The sequence below is a fragment of the Hyperoodon ampullatus genome, assembly GCF_949752795.1.
Source record: "Hyperoodon ampullatus genome assembly, chromosome: 13".
Classification (NCBI taxonomy): Eukaryota; Metazoa; Chordata; class Mammalia; order Artiodactyla; family Ziphiidae; genus Hyperoodon; species Hyperoodon ampullatus.
The window spans coordinates 48,573,323-48,589,367 of record NC_136926.1 but is presented as its reverse complement, the minus strand read 5'-3'; the positions used below and the strand labels follow the sequence as shown (position 1 = coordinate 48,589,367).

The following is a 16,045-nucleotide window of genomic DNA, read 5'->3' as shown; positions in this document are numbered from 1 at the left end:
CTTCTAAACCAGAATATGGTACATAATACATAGAAGAACTCAGAATATAGTACATTACCCACATGGTCCAAACTATGGGATTGGCCCACTAAATATGGCCTATTAGTAAAATTAGTAAATTAATTATTTCAGACGCTCCAAAACCTGTCATAGAATCATATGGAAGAGGGATACTGATCTACCCTGGTGTCAACGATGCAAAGAAATATCTGTGTTACTTTAGTAAAGATTTTTGTAGACATGAGTCAGTCTTTTCAATCAAATATTTTAACTTGAGAAGGTAAAAGTGCTAGTAAAATAACCTTGACCTATCATATTCAATAAGAGAGCAATTGAAATCTGGTTGGAGAAATGGAAGGAACCAGTGGTCCATCTGTGTGCACTTAATTTTGCTATTGTTATTAAAACTAATTTTATATTTAGATGAGTTCTTACTTCTTTACACCAGGAAATCCCAATTTTTTTATGTTATTAATCCCCTTAATAATATGATTAAAAACTTCCCCCCAAAATCTTTCACCAAACATATTCCAAAAAATGCACATATATACATATATATATATAATATATGACATTTTATTTAAAAATTCTTTTTACAATTTCAGAGCTTCATATATCCCTCAGAAGACAAGGGCCCAGAATAACAACAACCCTTATTTAATGAAATCTATCTCACTTGCTCTTTATTCTCCTTCCTACTTTTATCCTTCTCTCTTTTTCCTTTCATCATCTTTCTGTGTTTTGCACAACACATATGTCTTTCAAAACCATCAAGAAAATATAGGAAAAAAAACCATTGCCAAAATATTACTCTCAAACTATCAATGATGCTAACAATTCTAGGACTATCCAGAAAAACTGAACCTTACGATCTAGCAATCCCACTTTCACATATACTGTATCCAAAGGAACCAAAATCAGTAACTTGAAGAGATATCTGCACTCCCATGTTCATTGCAGCATTATTCACAAGAGCCAAGATATGGAAACAACCTAAGTGTCTGTTGACAGATAAATAGATAAAGAAAATGTGGTGAATATATTTAATGGAATATTATTCTGCCATAGAAAAGAAGGAAATCCTGCCATGTGTATGACAAACATGGATGAAACTGAAGGTGATCATGCTAAGTGAAATGCCAGACTGAGAGAGACAAATACTGTACGATATCACTTATATGTGGAATCTTATTTTAAAAGTCAAACTTAAAGAAACAGATTAGAATGGTGGTTGCCAGGGGATCAGGGTGGGGAAAGTGGGGAGAGATTGGTCAAAGGGTACAAACTTTCAATTATAAGATAAGTAAATTCTGAGGATCTAATGTGCAGCATGGTAACTATAGTTAATAATACTGTATTGTTCACTTTAAATTTGCTGAGAGAGTAGATCTTAAGTGTTCTCACAAGAAAAAATGTTACTACATGAGCTGGTGGATGTGTTAATTAATTTGATCGTGAAAATCATTTTACAGTGTATGCACAAATCAAATCATCACATTGTACCCTTTACGTGTATTACAGTTTTGTCAATTATACCTCAGTAAAGCTGGAAAAAATAAAATAAAACTTCATATATCACCATCCATAACATATGCCATACATTTATGGTATAAATTATATAAAAACACTAAAGAATTCAGTCATCACTTAAAATACTATTCAGAAAAGTTTATATGCAAACATCCTGATAGCTGATTTTTAAAACCTTTTTACCCAAATAATATCAACTGATAGCTCCTGAGCATGAACAAAATGTTGGACACTATGACAAGCATTTTACGCATGTGTTCACAAATAACCCCATGAGGAAGGTACCATCATAATCTCTATGTTACAGATGAGCAATCTGAGGCTGAGGGGGTTAAGTAACATGTCAAAGCCCACACACCCAATAAGTCATATAGCCAGGCAATCTGATTCCAGAGAACAAACTGTTCATCAAGATGCTATATACTGCTTCCCAGAGGTTTTGACACTTAGTAAACACAACTTGGAAAATCTCCAAACAATATAGGTTTACCTGATTTAAAACCTCTAGAGCTCCTCATTTTGCTGTTGACATTGCCCAAGAGTCTTGGCATCAATTTTTATAAAGACCATTAATTCAATAAACATAAATTATGTTCTCTGAGGGGCTTGGCACTTCACGATTGTACTTTTTCAGTATTGAACCATATGTTTTCCTTATGAAATATTATTATTCCAGTAGCATGAATGAGAAAAAAAGAAACAAAAGGTCAAAGACTTGCTTAAGATTTCAACCTAGTCATCCTAACTCCAAATCTTTGAGTCCTCTTCCAACCTCTTTTCTCCCTCAGCTCTCATATATTATTAGTAACTAAGCCTTACATCCTCCTTTAAAATATCTTGCATCACCTCTTTTCATGTCTTCTACTAAAATTCTAATTCAAGTCCTCAATCTCTCACTCCTAGATTATATTCTCCCTCAGAACTGGCCTCCCTGTCTCCAGTCCTTTCAACACAGCTTGCATGTCTTTTGCCTTTGATGGAAGGTGGGATAACTTAATAAATAGTCTCTCTTGAAAAGAGACTTTAAAATAACGTTATAGGTTCATAAGAATCAACACCAAAAGCTACATAGATGAAATTCCTAATATGGGTTATATAAGAGCAAGATTTCAACACTATATTCAGTTGAAAAAGTTTCTCTGTTTGCAGTCATACTGGGAGGAAAAAAGAAAAAAATGATAATTGAAGAAAAATTTTGATGATGTAGTTCTCTTATAAATTGGGAACAATGACCCTTGAAGGACCATAAAGAAAGTGAATGTCAAGATAATTTATTATTGTTGCATTATCTACCTCATTTTTCACTTTGTCTTACTGAGCTGTGATATCCTTAAAAGGTACCAAATATCCCAAACATTAGTGAACACTTTAACAGTGTATAAAAAGCAAGATAAAAAGAGCTGAAACAAAGAGTTTGTGAATTTCTCCTCTACTGTGACTTTAGTATCAATAATCTTAACCAGCATGGGCACTGCAGATGGTTGCTGTACAAGGTCTCAGATTTAGAAGGGAGCTATATGTGTAATATCCAAAGGTCTGCACCCCTTTCTGAAACAGGCTGTCCTCACTTCCCATGACTGACTGGGCTCCTTTTGTGATTTACATTGGGTTGTTTTGTTTTTTGGTTTTTTTCATTGTAGAAGAGCCAGTTTCTACGCATGTCGGTTGGACAAACATTTATATGTTATTGGTGGACGGAATGAAACTGGCTACTTGTCCAGCGTGGAGTGCTATAACCTAGAAACAAATGAATGGCGTTATGTGTCCCCTTTGCCACAGCCTCTGGCAGCTCATGCGGGAGCAGTGCACAATGGGAAAATATACATTTCAGGCAAGTCATTCATCCACTTTGTGTTACAAAGTTCAGTTCCAAGGCATTTTCTTGACTTGTGTGTCTATGCTTAATTCACAGGGGGGGTACACAATGGAGAATATGTCCCATGGCTATATTGCTATGACCCCGTCATGGATGTCTGGGCTCGAAAACAAGATATGAACACAAAACGTGCCATCCACACTTTGGCTGTAATGAATGATCGCTTGTATGCAATTGGAGGAAATCATTTAAAAGGTCTTTTTTTTTTCTTTTAATCACAATAACATTTGCATCTCATGTTTCTTGCTAAGGGGGTTTCTCATTAGATAATCATAGTTAACCAAGTAAAAAGGTTGACCAAATAAAATCTACTCTTTGCAAATTAGCAGTACCCTTGGGCAAGCACTTATTTTGGCTCTCCTGCAGATAGGATTATTTTGAAGTTACCACATACATTAAAGAAATGAATAATGATGTCTACAGAAAATTTAAAAAACTAGAGCATTAATAACTGAAAAGCACAAACGATTTGTTGTAACAATGAATTCAGTAAAATAAATTATTCCTTATCACCAAAATTATAGTAATGGATTTTTTCCAGAAAATTGTTTTTGTAATAATCATAAAGAACTTTAGTCAGAGAAGCACAAAGAAGCGTGTATGTGATTTTTCTTAAAGAAAACAGTAGAATTTCATGTCTAAATTTAGAATTATTTCTTTGAAGAGTTGAATATCAAACCATCTATGATTCTCAAGTTCCTTCCATTTGCTTTTTAAATCAGTAACATTTAAAGCATAGTCTTTTTAGAGCCATATTTTGGCTTGTTTCCCTCCTTGTGTATGTATGTGACTGCAACTTTTTTGTAGTTTGTGTGCATGTGTGTAACACTGAATTTGACAGGAAAGCGGAGAGACCTATGATTCTGAGAACATTACTGAACTGCTTTGAGCTTCAGTTTTCTCATCTGAAAATGAAGAAGTTGGTCAAGTTGTTCTCTAAAATCTCTTCCAGCTCTGACTGTCCATGATCTTTGAAATTGAACAAAATGAGAAACAGGCCATCTGGGTATGACACATAAGGCGATTCTGTGCATTTATTTTCCAATCATATACCCATCTTAAACCATGAGTTAGATATAGACATTTTTTCTCTTTTTCAAAATACCTATTTACCCCTAAATGTAATAAATATTGGACAAGTGTAATTTTTAAGTAAGTATTTCCAAGTTCATATTCAATCAGAAATGTCAATATTCTGGTCTAGATCTGCTTCTCACCTTAGAGGTCTCCTCAGTGGAAGGGAATTTATCTTTACTGCTTCAGACTCTTCCCTTTTCATTCTTTTTTGCTTTCACTGGTGCTCTTTCATTTCAGTCCATACACCATTCATTCCTTTACATCAACGTATTTTATATTAACTTTGTAGCTTTCTGCATTAAAATATGACTTCTACTAATTTCTTTTGCACAAGAATGCCTAATATTTTAGGAACTTTTAGTATTTAAGCTTATACTTGGACAGAAAAGACTTAGGTAATGACAACCTAAATGAAAAATAGCACATGCACATCAGAATTAGGTTAGCTCAGGAAGACATTGTGAAAGGAGGAAAGAGTATGGATTTTGCATCTAAGCCTGGGTCTGAATCCCAGTTATGTACTTAGAGTTGTGTGATCTTACTCTAGACATTTACCTCATGTCTGTAAAAAAGGGGTAATTATCCTTTCCTTGGTAATTGTGAGGGTTATAATCAACGTATGTACTCGATACAGAGAAGGCACACATATCCTCATAGATGCCACTAGGGAAACTTGCCCAAATCCCCATTTCATATAAATGCTTCAACAATTATCATCAAACTCTTAATGTTAAAGGAAAGGATTATATCACAGGGTCGCAGTAAGCACATTGCTCTGTTGCTCCCTTATGTGATTTATTTTATGTAAAAAGGTAGTGGCCTGAAATAGTCTGTCCACCACTTCAAGAGTAAAAATTTTTCTGATTTTTGGTCTATCTCCTTAATTACTTTGAAGAGACTGATATGTTGACTAATTTACCATATGTGTTGTGATTGTCAGCTAGCAAACATCCATAGCATGTGTTTAACAATTTAAAAAAAAATCCTTAAAGGTTTGATCTGCTCGGTGACCCTGAATCTCCTATTAAGGATTTTTCACTCCCTAAATGAAAGGCAGGGCTTCAGTGGAGTCTGGGGAAATGAGTTGTTCTCTGCAACCTAGTTACTGCTCCAGCTACTGAGAAATTTTATCAAAAGTGGGAAAAGTCTTTCAGAGGACGATAGCCCCCTACTCTAAACCTGGATCCTTAGTAGATACTAGAAACCATTCACATCATCACAGCTGTTTATACATATAGTCAGACTGTAAAAAAAAAAGAAAAAAGTAAAAGATTTTGAGAGAACAGAATATTCACTTAAGAAAAACAATAAAGTTTAGTCTGTAAAAGTGTGACTTTTGAAGCCTGTTCACCCGGATTCAAATCTCAGCCTATCTAATGGCTGTATGACTAACTCAGGTCATTAACTCCCTCTGTTCCTCAGTTTCTCCTCTATAAAATGAATATAATGGTATCTACAGGATGCTTGAGGGGGTTAAATGAGCTCCTTTATACAAAGCACTTAGAAAACAACCAGCTTATTGTAAGCAGTCTATAAAATGCTTGCTTTAGGGCTCCCCTGGTGGCACAGTGGTTGAGAGTCCGCCGGCTGATGCAGGGGACACGGGTTCGTGCCCCGGTCTGGGAAGATCCCACATGCTGTGGAGCAGCTGGGCCCGTGAGCCATGGCCGCTGAGCCTGCATGTCCGGAGCCTGTGCTCCACAACGGGAGAGGCCACGACAGTGAGAGGCCCGCGTACCGCAAAAAAAAAAAAAAAATGCTTGCTTTAGCTATTACTATTTTAAACTTTTTAAATAAGGTTTAAATAAACCTTTACTGATACTCCAAGGTAAATCAGCTTTTACCAATGACATCTAGCCAGGCATTTTTGCTTTAAAGTAATCCAAAGCATACAGGGTTGGAGTGTCGGTGGCGAGGTGGAGTGGGGGGGAAGGGTTGTTTGTTTGTCTGTTTCTTAGGTCTTTCTGACATGTCTCCCAATTTCACCAGTCAGCTTACACATGTGTCTTCAAAGACACAATTATCTACTTCTTGGCCCTAGTCCTTTTGCAAAAAGAAGCCCTAGCCTTAAATTGGGACCCTGAGAGTTTATTCTTTGGTGATTCCATTTTGCTATGTCACTTAGGTTTCTCCCACCTTGATGTAATGCTCGTGGAATGCTATGACCCAAAAGGTGACCAGTGGAATATTCTACAGACTCCCATTTTGGAGGGTCGCAGTGGTCCTGGCTGTGCAGTGCTAGATGACAGCATTTACCTTGTGGGAGGCTACAGCTGGAGTATGGTAAGTGTCCACATTTACCTCCTCCTCCTTTTTATTTGTGCTTCCTTTTTGTTTCTCTCCAAATGTGTTACCACCCACACAAGTACCTTTTAAGAGTAACATGTTTATATGCACGCAGTAAATTGCTTTAAGCTGTAAAATAGACTCAGTGTGGTCGCTGTAGAGCTGTCTTGCTATCTGGTCAATTGTATCGCAGAATGCGGTAGGTCTCTGCTTCCCTCCCACCCCCATGCTTTCCAACTAAAAGACTGAAGTGGTTTTTACAAATGTTCTATTAAAACTGTTTGGGAGAGTGAAAAGTTTCTGACCAGCTAAGCATAAAAAATGGAAATTAATTGTTCAGTTACCCACAAATTCTATTTAGGATTATGTAATTTGCCATTGCTTTCCACTTTCCTCTCTCTTTATGATGAAAATTTCTAAACATACAAAAAAACTGAGGGGTCAATGGGCCCTTGTTAAAGCACCATCCAACTTTGACATCCATCAGTGCTTTGCAGTACTTACTTCATCTATCCTCCCTTTAAAAAATTTTGGTTGAATCAATCTGAAGCAAATTCTAGACATGTTATTTCACCCTAAATGCTTCAGTATTCCTCTAAAAAAAATCACTTGTTTATGTAAACACTATCATTATCACACTGAATAAAATTAACAATAATTCTTTTATATGCAATCCATTTTCAAGTTTATCCCATTGACTTGAATAAAAATGTATTTTTCAAATTGATATGTTCAAATCAGGATCCAAAAATTCTCACTTGTATTTGTTTATTATATCTCATACATCTCTTACAATCTGGAGAATTACTCCCGCCCCTCTTCCTGTCCCATGCCATTGTCTTGTTGAAAAAACAAGGTCAGTTATCTTATAGAATATCTGATGCTCTCGAATTGCCTAATGATTTCCTATGTTGTCATTTAAAAATAGTCCTCTATCTCCCTATTTCCTATAGACTGGAAGCTAGAGATAAGGACTTAAGTTCAGCTTTTCTCTGTTTTAAATTCTTTTGTTATTTATGTACCATTTATTTATTTATCTATTTATATATTTGTCTATCTATCTATTTATTTATTTATTTTAGTGAGAACACGTAAGGAGGTGGCTGTGTAATTCAAATAACATCACATCAGAGGACACATAGGGTCTAATGGTCTACAAGTCACTTTTTAAATGATGACCATTCCTATATTTTCCTATTTATATGTGTTGGTTTTATAAGATTAATTTGGGATTTTAATAATATTAATTAGTTTTATTTCTTTTGCATCCAACAAGATTGTTAGATAAAGTTTGGAGGAGCTTTAAAAAGCTATTAGTTATTTGGAAGTGAATGTGTATTGACATATATCACTAGATATTGGTACATGTGCTCTTTTGCTAGTGGAAATTGATAGCTGCAAGAGTATGTATGTTTGGAACCAGACACCAGGAATACACTTTCAGAAAACGATTACGTTGGTTGGGATTTTTGTTTGTTTCTTGCCTATGGTCAAAACAAAACTGCTTTGGTTTAGGAAGGGAAATATTATGCAAGCACTAGCCTCAGAGGTTGACAAAGGAAACAAGATTAAAGACATTTTTTATTTCTCATGTGGCGTTTTCAAAATAAATACGTCAATGTGTGAAGAAGTTGGCATGTCTTCATTTCCAGTTTATTTTAAACTGGTTTTGAACCCCATCTCTGATTCTCTATAGTAGTAAGATAAAAATGGAAAAGTGAGGTGACAATCTAAAATCCAATTTACTTCTTTTATTTGAATATTTAAGATAGGGCTTCCCTGGTGGCGCAGTGGTTGAGAGTCCACCTGTCGATGCAGGGGACACGGGTTCGTGCCCCGGTCCGGGAGGATCCCACGTGCCGCGGAGCGGCTGGGCCCGTGAGCCATGGCCGCTGAGCCTGCGCGTCCGGAGCCTGTGCTCCACAACGGGAGAGGCCACAACAGTGAAAAAAAAAAAAAAGAATATAAAAGATAAATTTTTCCTTTTTTTTAAACTTAAGCCAGAGGGATAATTTCCAACTTGAGGTAAGTTATCATAAGGGATTTATAAATCATTTGGGTGTTGTAGGTGCTTGACTTTTATTATTAGTCACACACACATACAAAACCCCAGATTTTGAAATCTTGCCAATCCCAAATCTTCCCTTAGAGCACAATGGTTTAAAATCCATTGCTTTCATTTGGAAGTTTTTAGCAAGAGCAGAGAAAAAATATTGTCTTCCTAATGTAAATGTGATAAATAAGCTTGCTGTGGTAATTCTCTAAAGGCTCTCTGCTCTGCCATTCCAGGGAGCCTACAAGTCATCTACAATATGCTATTGTCCAGAAAAAGGCAGCTGGACAGAACTTGAAGGAGACGTAGCAGAACCACTGGCAGGCCCAGCCTGTGCAACAGTTATCCTGCCTGCCTGTGTACCTTACAACAAATAACACCAGGAAACCCTGGAATGAACAGTATCACATTCTAGGAAGCAATGACAGGGACATCCCTATTATAATAGGAACAATACATCCTAATGGTACAACTGCCGAAACTCCATTCTTGGTTTCTGATGATTTACAAGAAGCTACAAAAGAAAAAGACCTGTCCTTGAACAGGTACTCTGTCTGTAACTCGGATTACACCGAACTTCCTGTGGTGACAGACTCTTCCATTTCAGACTGGTTTTAACTTGCCCCAGCTTTATAAAAACTCCTCACATGGACCTCAACTTTCAAAAGGAGAAAGATAAAATACAGGAGAGTGCCCCCCAGAGAGACCTAAGATCAGTATTGTGCATTGTAGTCTACCTGCATGTGATCTATGTTGAAGTTTTGAGGATATTGTGTTCATGAATGATTCAAAATTTGACCCACCAAAATACTCACACTGCATTACAGAAATTCCCACTTGATTCTATATTCCTAACCTGTGGCTACTTCACAGATTCCATAGGCAACACAGTTATAGAAAATCATAAAAGATTAAAGAGGAACATTTTTGTTTCCATATAACTTCATTTCGTATACCTTCTGCCCATATCAGCACCTCGTGGGAATGTAGAAGAGAAAGATATTGGCTCTTGTAGCAATTGCTTTCTGCCCTGTAGGTTCCAGGCTAGCCAGAGTCATAATTTCTGTGTCCTCAGTTTTATCCGAAAGATTAAGACAAAATACGCTGTGTCACTACTCAGTTTATAGAGGCTCACGCTTTCTCATTTGGAGCAGCATATAAGTCATGAATATACCTGGTCTTTGCTTCAAAAATATAGGACTGACAAAGACAGTCATGCAATATTGAATATTCTGTAAATAGCACATCTGACCCAAACTTAACCCCTAACGAAAACTGAATGATTGCTTTCGGAAATTCAGGGACGAAAAGACAGATTTCTCTTAAGAACTGTCCCCTTTTCTCTCTGTCCCTAAAGCACACAACTTGAAGAGCCTCAGGAGCAAACCGTAGCTCCTAACAAAATATCTCCCCCTCTTCCTCACCTTCAGCTCTAAAAAAAGCTCTAGATGTGTCTCTAGAAAAGCCCATGACGGACCCTCCTTCTTTCCCCCAACTCATCACATTTCTTTGTTATCACCAGAGACGCCTGGGCTCAGTTAAGCGAGCAATAGCTAGCTGTCTTGAGAAGCATGAGGAGTTTAAGAGCAGAAGGCCAGGAGAGCATGAGACAGTGTCAATGCGGCCCATCAAAAGAGAAAAACTAGCAGGAACACGGATTTGCTTTTCAAGCTCTTCAGAGCGGGCACAACAATAGTTAGGAATAAATCAAAGCCTAAAATATTTTGTGAATCACCCAGAGATGTTGTTGAATCCCTCAACAAGTGTGTCTTTCAAAAACAACCTCACAGGGAAGCCACAGATTAAAAATGTCTTCGTGATAAGTTTTCACTGTGGAGCATGTCCAGACGGACGGGTGTACTAGAATCCAATGCCATTTCTACAGTAAAGTGCAATCTTTGTTGTTTTTGTATTTATTTGTATGTTCAGATCCAAAGGATCCGTTGTAAAAATATATATATATGTATATATATATATCCAGTGCAATCAACTTTCATTTCTTTTTTCCTTGATCGCATATGAGTATATAGAAAAAAAGAAAAGTTACAGTACTTTGTGAGAAAATCCCATCTGACGTCATGAAGAATACAAGGTCTCCTTCAAAACCTTTAATGTCAACGGTCCCCATTTCTTCTGAAAGTCACCATTTATACAAGGGTATTTGCTTTCCTTGGACTTGTTCTTCATTTATTTTTTATTTCTAGCCAAAATAAATAAAAGCATTTATGAGAACTATAAGTAAAGCTTTCTGTATTTCAGAAAGGCACACACTATTAGAAAGTGAAAAGTGAATAAATAAGTCACAGAGAATGTAAATTTTGTACAGTATTAGAATGTGTAAATGAAGCTTGCTTGGAAGGGGAAAACTTTAAATAAAAACTTTATGTACTAATTCAACTGTCTCTCCTATTCTGACTTATAAAGCATGTGTATAAATCTACCCATTAAATTGTTTGAAGGTTTGTAATAGGTAAATGCATAAATATTTTTATTCTGCAGATATACTTTACAAGTTTATTTAGCTTCCTGGCAGTATGTAGTATGTATGTAGTATGAACAATGTTAAAAATTATGGAATGTTTCAGAGAAAAGTGTTGTGAGTTAAAAATCATGAATTGAATCTGGTTTTTCTACTGTAAGAGTGTTGCAATAAGGCATACTTAAGATCTGATAACCAAGTATTTATAGAAATTGTTAGAAGCACCATATGCATTAAACAATACTTGTACACTTAGGATAAATGAATTACATATTTAATTAGGTCAATTATCTAAATATATAGTGTTCCATTTTATTTTCTTTTTAGAAATCTGAAAAAGAAGCTGTGCAGGGCAAGGAAAGGACTGGGCTATGGAAGACAATAGGAGTAACTGAGGCACGTGGCTGCAGGTTTTGGCAAGCTTCCAGGTAAAGAGCCTGAAAGCTAGAAAGAATTTAACGCTTCCCAGCCAAATATTCCATTATTAATGATTAAACTGATAGAGGGTCATTTGACCCTCTGTAGTATTCTACAGAAGCAAGAGTAATGGAGTTTCTTTTGCCCACTGAATCTTCAGCTCTCCATGCTAGTGTAGCATAGAAGAAAAGGTCCTTCTCTATAGTAGCTTCTTATCCTGAGCCAATGGCTAGTTGTTGCAGAACTTCTTTCATATACTGTGAAGCCCCGAAAGCTCTAGTGCTGACCAGTTATCATGATCAGTTAAGCAAATATACTTGGCTTTTTCCTAATCCCAAGGGACCACCTATTTTAAGTTCATAACTAAACTATAACTGGCTAAACTTGGAGGAGTGAGTATAGGAACAGATTTTTAAATTACTTAGGCTGTGTCTGTGGTCTTAAAATTAGTACCTGTGTTTGTTCTCCCCTGTAAGGGTCAAATTTCTATTTTCCCAGCTGCTTGACACTTACATCACTTAACAAACTCATCATTATTAACATTGTAAGTATTTATTGAACATATCCCAGAAGGCATCACTGTAAATGCCAGGCTTCTGATTAAATCTGGTTCTCTAGGTTAAAATATTTTTAAATGAACAAGCAAACCAGCTAAAATAAGATTGGTAAAGCATACCAAAGCCAATTAATACACACTGCTGGGTATCTTAACAGACTGAGTTCCCATAGATGAGGTAGGAGGAAGACCATGACTGATCAAGCCTGACTTTCTAGAAGCGCCTGACCTAGAGGATGTTGGAACTTCGGTGGAAAATAAAATGGCAAGACCCATTCCACCCCACACAGCTGCCTGAGAGTCTGCACACCTGAAAAAGCAATTCTAAATCCTAAGCTGTGTGGGTTTTATCACAGGTTCATCTGAGTTTGGGGGACTTGACATCTTACTCATTCAGATCAATTAAACTGAGTCAAGAATCACTTGAGGGGGCTTCCCTGGTGGCGCAGTGGTTGAGAGACCGCCTGCCAATGCAGGGGACACGGGTTCGTGCCCCTGTCCGGGAAGATCCCACATGCCGCGGAGCGGCTGGGCCTGTGAGCCATGGCCGCTGAGCCTGCGCGTCCGGAGCCTGTGCCCCGCAGCGGGAGAGGCCACAGCAGTGAGAGGCCCGCGTACCGCAAAAAAAAAAAAACAAAAAGAATAAAGCTTAAAAAAAAAATGGCAATAAGAAAGGTCAATATAAGAAGAAAATAGGACTTCCCTGGTGGCATAGTGGTTAAGAATCCACCTGCCAATGCAGGGGACACGGATTCGAGCCCTGGTCAGGGAAGATCCCACATGCCACGGAGCAACTAAGCCTGTGTACCACAACTACTGAGCCTGCGCTCTAGAGCCCTCAAGCCACAACTACTGAGCTCACGTGCCACAACTACTGAAGCCCACGCACCTAGAGCCTGTGCTCCACAACAAGAGAAGCCACCGCAATGAGAAGCCCACGCACCACAACAGAGTAGGCCCCGCTCACCACAACTAGAGAAAAGCCCACACACAGCAACCAAGACCCAATGCAGCCAAAAATAAATAAATAAATTTATTTTAAAAAAAAACAAGAAGAAGAAAATATCCAAGTAGTCAGTCTGTTTGATTTGTACAGCTGTAAAGTGCTGCTCTGCATCAAGCATTAAATATGGGCCACATATTGGGTGGGGTTTCTTAATGGCGATATTGGCTGGCTCTATTTGGTGCAAAAACACAGGGTTCAGTTCTAGAGATAGGTCCTGATAATGTGCTTCAAGAATGCAGCACAATGGGATAGGACTAAGGAAAAAGTCTTCTACAAATTGAAGCTTGAATGGCTTATTCCATTCTATTCCAGGCTGTTGCCTAGCATATATTAAGGACTTGGTAAATGTCAGTTCTTAACACTAGCACGAGTAGCAGCATTACCTTAGTGTTTTCAGCTCACTGAAGATGTTCAAAACAAGATGGCTGGAGTCAGTTGACATTTAAGACTGTCTATTCAGGCGCAGGGGAATTATATCACTTCAGGCAAAGTGATCCTTGATTGTGACCTCTCCTTCCATTTTTTCACTTATTAAGTGGACTCTTCCTCTGTGACCTTCCAAATCCCCTACGTACAAAAAAAATGACATATGGCAATAGGCAGGAGGGAAAGTGAACATTTGGCTGCAGGACGAAGGCATCCTACATTTACAGAGAAGGCAGGCTCCTGGCTTCCCATCAAGTCCCTCAAATCTGGGCCATTTGGGAGGTGATTGAACTAAATTAGGGAAAAAGAATAAAGGAATAGGGTTTAATTATGAATTCAAAGTTATATCAACAATATTATAACAAACAACATAACACTTCCACTAACTTCACGTTTATTATGGGCCAGGCATTCTACTAGGCATTTTATACATGTTTTCTTATTTACTCCTTTAAACAGCTCTATACGGTAAATGTTAGTTGTATGTGAAAGGTAAGGACACATGCTCAGAAAGGGTAAACTATCTGATAAAGTTAAACAGCTCATAGGTAGCAGAGCAAGGATTCAAACTAAGGGTTTACTCTTAGGCCACCTCAAACCACCATACTCTCCTGCTCACAAAATAAATTTCTTAATCATTTGAAGTCTCATAGGAATTTCTGGTAGATTGACTGATATTTCCAAATGCAAATAGGATGTGTTGGAGGGGAAAGTGAACAGTTAATGATGGTGCATTATGGCAAATGCTATATTGTTGTTCTGAATGAACCACTGGGAAGAGTGAGCAGGGGAAGGAACTTGCTCTGTGACCTTGGGGAATCATTTAGTCTCTCCAACTTCAGTTTTGTCATCTGTATATGGAGTGATAATCTCATCTTCAAAACATTACTGGGAAAATCATATGTAAAGAATGTGGAGATGAGACCTTCAAGTTGGCGGAGGAGTAAGACGTGGAGATCACCTTCCTCCCCACAAATACATCAGAAATACATCTACATGTGGAACTCCTACAGAACACCTACTGAAAGCTGGCAGAAGACCTCAGACTTCCCAAAGGGCAAGAAACTCCCCACTTACCTGGAGAGGGCAAAGGAAAAAACAAAAATCAGAGACAAAAGAATAGGGATGGGACCTGCACCTCTGGCAGGGAGCTGTGAAGGAGGAAAAGTTCCCACACACTAGGAAGCCCCTTCACTGGTGGAGATGGCAGGTGGGCAGGGGGGAAGCTTCGGAGCCACGGAGGAGAGTGCAGCAACAGGGGTGCAGAGGGCAAAGGGGAGAGATTCCCACACAGAGGATCAGTGCTGACCAGCACTCACCAGCCTGAGAGGCTTGACTGCTCACCCGCTGGGGTGGGTAGGGGCTGGGAGCTGAGACTCAGGCTTTGGAGGTCAGATGCCAGGGAGAGGACTGGGGTTGGCTGCATGAAGATAGCCTGAAGGGGGCTAGTGCGCCACAGCTAGCCGGGAAGGAATCCGGGAAAATGTCTGGACCTGTTGAAGAAGCAAGAGACCATTGTTTCGGGGTGCATGAGGAGAGGGAATTCAGAGCACCACCTAAAAGAGCTCCACAGATGGGAGCAAGCCATGGTTAACAGCATGGACAACAGAGACGGTCATGAGATGCTAAGGCTGCTGCTGCAGCCACCATGAAGCCTGTGTGCAAGCACAGGTCACTATCCACACTTCCCCTCCCGGGAGCCTGTGCAGCACACCACTTCCAGGGTCCTGGGATCCAGGGTCCCGGGATCCCACTTCCAGGGTCCCCTGGGAGAACACACGGCGCACCTCAGGCTGGTGCAACATTACGCCAGCCTCTGCTGCCCGCACGCTTGCCCCGCACTCCGTACCCCTCCCTCACCCCAGCCTGAGTGAGCCAGAGCCCCCTAATCAGCTGCTCCTTGAACCCCGTCCTGTCTGGGTGGGAACAGATACCCTCAGGCAACTTACACACAGAGGCGGGGCCAAATCCAAAGCTGAATCCCAGGAGCTGTGCGAGCAAAGAAGAGAAAGGGAAATCTCTCCCAGCGGCCTCAGGAGCAGCAGATTAACTCTCCACAATCAACTTGATGTACCCTGCATCTGTGGAATACCTGAATACACAACAAATCATCCCAAAATTGAGGCAGTGGACTTTGGGAGCAACTGTAGACTTGGGGTTTGCTTTCTGCATCTAATTTGTTTCTGGTATTATGTTTATCTTAATTTAGTATTTAGAGTTTATTATCATTGGTAGATTTGTTTATTCATTTGGTTGCTCTCTTCCTCCTTTTTTTATATGCAGATATATATTTTTTTTCCTTTTTTCTTTCTGTGAGTGTGTATGTGTATGCTTCTTTG

The 16,045-nt window shown here is 38.8% G+C and overlaps 1 protein-coding gene across 1 annotated transcript in view; it reads left to right on the top strand.

Moving 5' to 3' along the window:
- Positions 1-9,199, top strand: part of KLHL14 (kelch like family member 14) — a gene marked incomplete at its 3' end in the record, with an annotated part of 100,379 nt that extends 91,180 nt beyond the window's left edge. The window contains exons 6-9 of the mRNA XM_079717449.1: positions 3,171-3,361; positions 3,443-3,601; positions 6,609-6,766; positions 9,059-9,199. Of these exons, the coding sequence (XP_079573575.1) occupies positions 3,171-3,361; positions 3,443-3,601; positions 6,609-6,766; positions 9,059-9,199 (649 nt within the window). The remainder of the gene's footprint in view (positions 1-3,170; positions 3,362-3,442; positions 3,602-6,608; positions 6,767-9,058) is intronic.
- Positions 9,200-16,045: the final 6,846 nt, after the last annotated feature.